The sequence below is a fragment of the Phascolarctos cinereus genome, unplaced genomic scaffold (genome assembly GCF_003287225.1).
Source record: "Phascolarctos cinereus isolate Bilbo 61053 unplaced genomic scaffold, phaCin_HiC Scaffold_1;HRSCAF=81, whole genome shotgun sequence".
In the NCBI taxonomy this organism is placed as follows: domain Eukaryota; kingdom Metazoa; phylum Chordata; class Mammalia; order Diprotodontia; family Phascolarctidae; genus Phascolarctos; species Phascolarctos cinereus.
In genome coordinates this window covers 99,526,213-99,536,104 of record NW_027555514.1, presented here as the reverse complement: position 1 = coordinate 99,536,104, position 9,892 = coordinate 99,526,213, and the positions used below count along the sequence as shown (strand labels likewise).

General features: G+C 40.9%; 1 protein-coding gene across 1 annotated transcript; it reads left to right on the top strand.

Annotated features, from left to right (window-relative positions):
• The first annotated feature begins 8,096 nt into the window (after window positions 1-8,096).
• Window positions 8,097-9,023, top strand: LOC110216197 (taste receptor type 2 member 41-like). The gene has a single exon (XM_020997992.2). The coding sequence runs from the start codon at window positions 8,103-8,105 to the stop codon at window positions 9,021-9,023; it is 921 nt and encodes a 306-aa protein (XP_020853651.2). The 5' UTR covers window positions 8,097-8,102.
• Window positions 9,024-9,892: the final 869 nt, after the last annotated feature.

Genomic DNA, 9,892 nt, shown 5'->3' with positions numbered 1-9,892 from the left:
TCCAAAGAAAAAAAGTCATTATATGTACAGCTTTGGAAACTCATGAGGTCAATTCACTAAAGATCAGGAAAGAAGAAATACAAAGAGACAAAAGAAATAAAGGTACCATGTATTCATAGCCACATGGTGACCAGGTAGAGAGACAAGGCAGCTAGGGGCAATGGTCAGGGTTACCTGTCTTCCCCACCACCTGGAGGTCCATAAATTTCTTCTTCCTCATGTGAAAGTTGCCAGAGAAGAGAAAGAGATTTAGTCCATTCAAGCCCTTTGTATACACAAACAGCTGTGGCTTACCAGCTTATCAAAAGGCTTTTTTGTCAGCATTAATCAAGCCCATGCAGGCCCTTAAGTGTTTATGGGTAAAGAAAGGGTTTTGTATCACCCATTTCCAGAAGTGGCTTCACCAAAGCTTCCATATGGATTGTCAAGAGGCAGAGTATATTACATATGCTCTAAGGACTTAAGGACTGGAACCTCATCAGCCAGTCCTCTCATTATACTAAGAATGTGGGAATGTTACAAATTATATAGGTCTTTATAATTTAGTGTAAGTTTTCCATATAAAATTAGAGAAAGTTAGGCTTCCATATTGCTTAGCTGTCTTCTCTACCTCCCTCTCCCTCTCCCAACACTCTCTATCTTGAATGAACCCCTTTCTCCAAGTTTTATTTCTGGAATCAGTTGGGTCAACCTCTTTGGTTTCCAGATAAGTTTCATTCATGAGTAGTGTGTGTTCTTCCCTTTTCTTCCTGGTGACCTTATGGAAACTTGAGCATTGCTTGCCTGTTTCTGGCTATGTTTGACTCATCACCGGTTTGAGTTCCTTACAGGTTGAGGACTACAACTTTGGAGATATGCTAAAGGGAAGACCTTACCTCCCTTCCCCCCCCACCCAGTGTTATTATTTTTTTCCAAGTTTGAAGGGAAGAGTTTTTGGAGCTGTGTCCAGGAGAGTAGGGTAGGGGAGATTTTGGAAGCCTTATTCACCTCTTGGACCTATATATTCATTCCCTCATGTCTTAGCTAGCAAATTTTTACTTGGCATGGGGCTTGCTCTATTTTATTGTTCTTCCTTTTCCCAACTAGGTGACTAAGCAGTAACCTTGACATAGATAAATCCAGGCAACCTAGTGAGTTTCCAAAGGTCCTGAGGTCCTGAGAGACCAGTGGAGCTGTGAGTTCAGAATCCAACACAGTGGATGATTATATTCATTGATTGCGGTCATAATAACAATATCTAGAGTGATGTGGTACCAAGGGAATAATCAGCATGGGACAGAGAGAGAGGGGGAGTGAGAAGGAGAGAAAGAGGGAGGGGGAGAGAGAGAGAGAGAGAGAGAGAGAGAGAGAGAGAGAGAGAGAGAGAGAGAGAGAGAGAGAGAGAGAGAGGCCATCTGAAAAGAAGAACATTCTTGGATCACACTTGGCATTGGACTGTGCTTGTAGAATTAAAATGAGAAAGTCTAATTAGCAGAACTGTCAGACTGTATTTTTGTCTTGATGAGGCTTGCTATCAGACTCCCAGCATATTTTAATATTCTTAAAAATGGAATTTCTGAATCCTGTTTAAAACATTCTGTCAGTGAAGACTGTGAATCTCTTTAGCCTTGCTTTCTGTATGGGAATAAAATTCTCTGTCTTATGCTCAGTTTACATGATGCATTGGGTACCTGTTTTATCTCCCCACTCACCTTTGGGAAATTCTAGACTAGAGTGAAAAATGGATTTGTGAGTGTGATGAACCAAATGAATCTGAGAAATGGGCAACCTGGTTCTTCTACTGAGAAGGCAAGATTTCTCCAGAGCTAAACCCTGGGCAAACCATGACATTAGGTAAAGGGAAGGAAAAGAAGAAAAAGCATTTATAAAGCACCTACTCTATGTCAGGAACTATGTTAAGTGCTTTTACACATATAATCTTATTTCATACTTACAAGAAATTTGCAAAGCAAGTCCTATTATTATCCCCATTTTTATATTTGAGGAAACTAAAGCAAATAGAGGTTAAGTGATTTGCCCAGGGTCATACAGCTAGTAAGTGTATAAAGCTGGATTTGAATTCAGGTATTACTGACTGCAGACCCAGCATTCTATTGTGCTATTAGTTGCCTCTTAAGGACAGAAATTAGCATAGGTCACCATTTCCCATGGCCTTAGAGGAGCAGAACAATGCCTAGCTAGCCATTATACCAGACTGGCTTTGAGGTTTCTTAGCTTTTCTCTCCCTCATTTCCTAGCTTTAGCTACAAGTGTGGGCACCCAAGCTTGAGACAGGTGTTTTCCATTGTGGTCCAAAAAGTTCATAGAATCATAGAGTTCAGAGTTTGAAGGGACCTTAGTGGCTCTCCATGACAACTTATACTTGAGTAAGAACCACCACTAAAATATGACTGACAAGTGATCTTCCAGCCTGTTTTAAGACCTTCCCTTGTTTAGAACTCAGACCTCTAAGGTGGTCCATTCGGTACCATCAATTTTTTAAATCAAACCAAAATTTGTCCCTTTTTAGTTTCTGTCCATTGCTTATAATCCTGCCCTTTTAAGACAAGTAAAAAACAAACAAACAAACAAACAAAATTCCTCTTTGAATATTTAAGAATTGCTAATATTCCATTTTTTCCCCCAGGCTAAACAAACTGAGTTTCTTGAACCAACTCCCAAAGGAAATGATTTCCTGTCTCTTAACCATCCTGATGGCCCTTCTCTTTTCAGCACTCTTCCTAAGATGTAGAAACTGAAACTGAACAAGATACTTAAAATGTGCTCTGACTACGGCAGAAGACAATGGAACTACAAATGTCCCTGATTTTGGACACCATATTTCTACTAATGCACCTTAAGATCTTACTAGTTCTTTTGGCTGCCACATCTATTCACTCATATTGAGTTTGCATCCATTAACTCTGCACCCACACTGCCCTTTTCATATAAATTATTCTCTGGTCATTCCACTTCTGGACTTCAGGCCATGTTTAATTAATATATTATTACTTCCTTCATCCTCCTGGATGTTTGGTGGCTCTGAATATTTAAATACCTTTCACACATCTATCTCTATTCTGGTTTTCCTGAAGAAATTTTACTAGCTGGTTGTTATGGCTAGTTGTGTTCTTGGCTTTAACCCTCCAGGGGTCTGCTGAATGGATGCCTGGCTTGTTCATTTTATTCTCTGTAAGGGTCTTTGGCAGATTCCAATTATCTTCTTGTTAGAAGTTTGCCATCCTTTCTAGAGCACCTCCTTTCTATGCTTCTTTCTGGATCAACTTGAATTCCTCATTCATTTTCAAAACTGAAATTATTATTATTATAATTTGTGCTCTCTTCCTTGTTTGTCTATCATTAGTTAAAGGCCACTCCTAGAGGAGTGTTTATCTCTAAAAAAGAACAGTTTGTACATATGGTCACAAAAAGTTAATTCTTCTTTCTCTTTCCCTCATCTATAATGACAGTGCATCACAAGCCATATACTCCAAGTGTTGGCAGGTCAACTGGAGGAATAGTTGTGTTTTCAGATAATAGGGCTGGGAGACAGCTTGGTACAGTGAAAGGAACACTAACTCTCAAATTAGAAGACAGAGGTTCAGATCTCACCCATGATGCTTCATACTTGTGTGACCTTAGGCAAGTCACAAGCTTGCTGGCCCTCAATCTTTTCATTCACAGATTTGGGGAATTGTACTTCGTTGGTTGTTTTTCTTCATTCTTGAAGAGGACCAAAATGACATTACTATTCTCAAGTCAAGTTACAGTGTGTCCGACTGTGGCTGATCAGACCAGTACAAGCTAGGAATGTTCTACCACAGGTCAGGTACAAATAGTCCATATGAACATTTGAGGTGCATTCTCTAAATTTGTGCATCTTGCATTTCTTTTGAGCTATTTCACTTCTGTTTTGCTCATAGAGCACAGTACCTTCTCTGATATGGGTACGCCATACTGAGTGGTCCTGTGCCACTTATCTCCCATGTCATACAATCAATTCCAAAATTCTTAAAGGAGACTTTGAGAGTGTCCTTGTATTGCTTCTTCTGACCACCATGTGAACACTTGCCCTGTGTGAGTTCTCCATAAAACAGTCCTTTCGGCAAGTGTATGTTTTGCATTTGACCCATGTGGCCAGCCCATCAGAGTTGTACTCTCTGAAGTAGAATTTGAATGCTTGGTTGTTTAGTTCAAGAAAGGACCTCAGTGACTGGTATCTTATCCTGCCAGGTGATCTTCAGAATCTTCCTAAGACAATTCAAATGAAAGAGATTCAGTTTCCCAGCATGGTTCTGGTATACTGTCCAGGTTTCACAGGCATGCAACAATGAGGTCAGCACAACAGCCCTGTAGACCTTCAGTTTGGTAGTCAGTCTAATACCTCTTCTCTCCCACACTTTCCTTCAGAGCCTCAAAAACACTGAGCTAGCTCTGGCAATGTCTCCATGTCCTCATTATCAATGTGTCCATCCTGGAAAGTACATTACATCCTGGAAAGTAAGTGAATTTGTCCACAGCATTTAAAACTTCTCCATTTGCTGTAACTGATGGTTCTGTGTATAGATGATGTGGTGATGGCTAATGGAGCACCTGTGTTTCCTTGGTGTTAATTGTTAGGCCAAAATTAGAACAAGCAGCAGAGAATTGATCAATACTTTGTTGCTTCTCAGTTTCAGAGGCTGCATCGAGTACACAATCATCTGCAAACATAAAATTATGCACCAACATTCATTGCACTTTGGTCTTGGCTTGTAGCTTTTTCAAGTTGAAGCATTTACCATCAGTAATATAGCTGTCCTTGATGCAGTGTTCATCCTCATCGAAAACATTTGATAATATGGCTGAAAATATCATGCTAAAAATTGTGGGAGCAAGCAAACAGTCTTATTTCACTCCATTGGTGAGCGGGAAAGCATGAGAGTATTGTCCATTATCCAGAACCCATGCAAGCATACCATCATGAAATTGATGTACAATGCTGATGAACTTCTCTGGGCAACCAAATTTTGACAATTTTCCATAAACCTTCATGACTGACAGTATCAAAGGCATTGGTAAGATCTGCTCCTAGAATTTCTCCTGAGGTTGTCAGGCAGCAAACACCATATGAACTGTTCCTCAGACCTTCCTGTAGCCACTCTGGCTCTCAGGTAGATCACTATCTTCTAGATGAAGGATCAGCCTAATAAGGAGGACTCTAGCAAGAATCTTGCCATCATTGATTAAGAGATAGACCCCCCAGTGATTGTTACAGGACAATCTACTTCATTTACCTTTGTAGAGATGGAAAATGGAGGCATCCTTTAACTCCTGGGGGATAACCTCCTCTTGCCATATAACCTGGAAAATTTCAGTCAGCTTTTGTATGAGCAATGGACCCTCTCCCTTGTAAATCTCACCTGAAATAGAATTAATGCCAGGTGTTTTGTCACATGAAAGAACCCTAAAGGCATTCAAAACCAGTTCTTCACTTGGAACTTAAGCTGGGGGTGGGGGTGGATTGACTTTGACTTGACGTAAATGGTCATTGGCCTCAGCATTGATTTATGGTGGTCTTTTGAGAACACTGTGGAAGTGTTCTGCCCATCTCTCTAATATCATGTCCTTATCACTAATTAATGTGGCTCCATTAAAACTGAGTAGTTGAGGTGTATCATAAATCTTTGGCCCATAAATAGCCTTCAGGTCATCATAAAAGCTCTTTGGATTGTTACTATCAGCATAAAACTGAACTTCATCTGCCTTCTTACTGAGCCAAGAGTCCTGCATCCCTCTAAGCTTTGCTTGTACTTTGCTTTTGATGGAATTAAATACTGACTTCTTAGAGATGGATGAACTATCAAGCAGGTAAACCCTGTGGTGTTCTCATTTTTCATTTAGAAGCTCTGAATTTCCCCATCATTTTCATCAAACCAGTCTTGATGTTTGCATGTATTCTGACTTAGATGAGTAAATGCAGTGCAGATGAGCAAATCCCTGAAAGCTGCCCACTCCTTTTCTGGTCCACTGTTGCCAACTGTGTGCTGGTTCAACTTTCCCTCCTAGTTAGTAACAAACTGTTCCCACTCAGAGAAGAGCTCTGATTTGTTGATGTTAATTCTTTTGGTAGTCATTCTGCCTTGGGGGTGCCACTTTTGTTGAATGTGAATATTTAGCTTCAAGAGGATAAGTCTATGATCAGTCCAGCACGCTGCACCACACATTGCCTTTGCTACACTCACATACTATCTGTCTCTTCCCCTTATAATTACATAGTCTATTAAATGCCAATGTTTCTGTAAGAGTGCATCCACGAAGTTTTATTGCATTTAGGTAAATGGAAGACAATGGTGGTGATGAGAAGGTCAGTAGTAACTGACCATTGCTGTTGCTGTTTCCAACTCCATTCCTCACTAGGACTCATTGCCAAGTCTGGTAGTCTGTGCCTACTCTAGCATTAAAGTCACCCAGAATTATAAGCTTGTCCTCTTTTGGCACATTGACAATAAGGGTCTCCAGGCCTTCATAAAAATTTTCTTTGACCTCATCAGGTCATGGTGGGAGCATAGGCATTGATGATGGTAGTGTGATGTTTTCCTGCAAGTGGCAATTGCATTGTCATGAGCCTGTCATTTACTTCTTTTGGTAGGCATACAAGCCTGTTGACTAGATTAGTGTTGATTGTGAAACCTACACCCAACAACGTGGCACCCCTTCACTGTGGCCACTACAGAAAATGTGTATCCAGCTCCAACTTGGCCTTCATTTGCCAGCCTTATTTCACTCAGGGTTGCTATTTGGATGTGATACTTTCTGAGTTGTTTTGCAAGAAGAGCTCTTTGTCTTTCAGGTCTACTGGATTTTGTATTGTCTATAAGTTTGTGCACATTCCATGTGCTGATGGTGAGTGGAATCATCTTTGCAGATGTTTTTGTACATTTTTATATGTTTCAACCTCAGAGTGGGATCCCCACCTGCCATGGCGATCAGGCCAGGGTTGGGTAAGCAGGCAATTTTTAGGGCACCTTCTTTAGCCCTTTCTTCACACCAGGAGGTGAGCAATGTGATTCTTAAAAGGCTGCTCAGACACCCACTGCTGCTTCCAATGAGAAGATGACCCCATGGCCTGGGCTGCCTGTGTGCAGGATTGTGACTACAGCTTCCAATGTATCTGTGCCTGCTGCTTCATTACTTGCCTGTCACAACAGGACTTTGAGATAGGTAAAATGGTACAGGTGATGTCTTTTGATTCATGAGTAAGTTGGATTTAAGTGAGTCAGAGTTGCACTAAATCATTGGTCTCACTCTCTCCTTCAGATGCATCTTAGTTCTATGGCGTGACAGAATCAAGACTACTGGTGATGGCTCAAGATTCAGTGAATGACCTTGGCATCTTTGATGTCTAACCAAGTTCTAAGATCTCCACAGCACCTGTTTTGGCTGCCTTCATGGCCATTGGAACAGATTGTTCTCATGTGCCCATTCTACCAGGGGGATTCTTCACATGTTTGGGGGAGATATGCCCCTAACTCACAAACTGGTTTGAGACTCCTCAGTTACCCTCAACCTGGTTTAGGTTGCCATTTGCTAAAACAGTTTACCAGGGTGTGGCCACTGCACATGCTGCAGCTTCTTGGAGCCACAGGTGAAATTTAGGTGGAACAGGTGGACACTAAAGGTGGAAAGGAGCTCTGAAAAGAGCTTAGCAGCCTTCACACCAGATGTACTAGCCTTCCCTGAACACATCCTACACTAAGGATTGGACTAGATGGCCCCTAAAGATCTTTTTAGCTCTTGGTCTATGATATTACTATAGAAATGCTTAGTTTCCATGATAGGAGCCCAGAGAAATTATTTTCACTGATCCAGGCAAGGTATGTAAATCATATGCAGCTGAAAAGGAAAGAGGTAACTGAGGCTGGTGGAGATTTGCATACACACAAAGTTGCATAGGTCTTTCCTCCCCAACTTCACAGTGTTCTCTAATTCTACTGTGGCTTGGAGAGAAACGGTAGAGCATTCTCCCTGCACATCTCCTCAAGCAAAGCAGGAGCTCTATGAATCAGAGGCCAGTAGGGACCTAAGCAAGATCTGTCATTGTAGGAGTGACTGAAATGTGGGGACCATTTACAATCTTTGCTATGGTTCTCTTAGTTCTGTTGTGCTTCCTGGGGATCATGGCTAATGGCTTCATTGTTGTTGTACTGGTAAGGGAGTGGGTTCGTTGCCACCGGCTGTCTCCCTGTGACATGATCCTGATCAGTTTGGGGTCCTCCTGCTTCTGCATGCTGTGGGTTGGAATGACACACAACTTTTACTATTTTCATCGCCACCTACAATATTCCAAGGAGCCTGCCCACCAGTACTTTGGGATTTACTGGGATTTTCTGAATTCAGCCACATTCTGGTTTGCCACTTGGCTTAGTGTCCTCTTTTGTGTGAAGACTGCAAACTTCACTCACCCCATTTTCCTTTGGCTGAAGTGGAGAGTCAAGGTACTGGTACCCTGGTTCCTACTAGTCTCTTTGCTAATCTCTTTCATTGTCTCCATACTGGGGTTTTTGGGAAACAATGCTTTGTACCAGGCATTCTTGCAGGGAACATTCTCTGAGAACATAACCTTCTCTGGCTTCACTAGGAAACGAGAAATCCACTATTTTTTCCCTTTGAAGCTCATTACTTTGTCTATCCCCTGTTCTATGTTTGTAGTCTCAACAGTTCTGCTGATTACTTCTCTGCAGAGACATTCCTGGAAAATGCAACAAAGTGCCTACAGTATCCAGGGTCCTAGTACTGAGGCTCACACCAAAGCTCTGAAGTCTCTGGTCTCCTTCCTAGTCCTTTATGCTGTTTCTTTTCTTTCTTTGATTATTGATGTTGTTGCCTTTTGTGGATTTGAGTGTACCTGGTACTGGCCATGGCAAATTGTGCATTACCTGTGCTCGTCTGTTCATCCCTTCATCCTTATCCTTGGCAACTCCCAGCTGGAAGGGGCATTCACGAAGCTTCTTCTTCTGCTTAAAACCTTCTGGAATGAAAAGAGGATGTCATCTCCTATCTAAGATACATACCTCTCTCTCCCATACAAAGTAAAGACTTACTGAGAACTGAGGCATAACATATCCTCTGATCTCAAAATTTTCGTCCTATTGAAGTCTGGATAGAAATTAAACATTTTCCTCGTTCATTATTCCCATACTCATATATTCAAATGAATCTGTGACCTCATGGATGTAGGAGTGTCTGACTTCCAGTGAGACCCTATTGATGTCTGTCTATGCCTGACCACACTGCTTCCCTCTTGTCCTCCCTTGAGTTCACCATAAGGAGTCTCCAGCCTGCACTTTGGAGGTCTTCCTTCCTCCTGAAATTTGGAGAATGCCAGAGGAATACTCTGGTGGTCTTCTTGTCATCTTTCACATACAGGATATTCTGTAAGAGTTAAAAGTAGTAATTCAGTGAGACTTGAGATGCTTGCTATGATCTGCAAGACTTCAGATTATTTTTTTTTCATATTTTTGTTGCATAAAGGTAACATTTTAAATGTAATAAGTGACAACTTGGAAAATGTTTACCATAATGTAACAATCATGTATAAACTTGAATTTTATTTATTTGAACAAAGGTTTGTAATATTTGGCTCACCATCAGGAAAGCACCATTTTAAGTTTGGTTCTACATTTATTTTATTCCTTTATTTTTAATTATAACAAGAATGAAATGAAAATGCTTTCTCACACAAACATTTGGTAGAAAATGGTAGGATAACTTCACAAGCTCTATTGCTGAGTAATGAAAATTTATTTTACTTTTAGCCAATGATTTATAAGACAATCAGTTTTGAATGATTGTAGTCTAAAATCCATTGTTATGTCAGTACAATTTTCTTTTTCATCCATCATCAATTCATTAGCCTGAGACGTGAAAAAGA

Excerpts from the sequence above, each read along its gene's own strand:
- LOC110216197 (XM_020997992.2), top strand. The coding sequence starts at position 8,103 with ATGGTTCTCTTAGTTCTGTTGTGCTTCCTGGGGATCATGGCTAATGGC.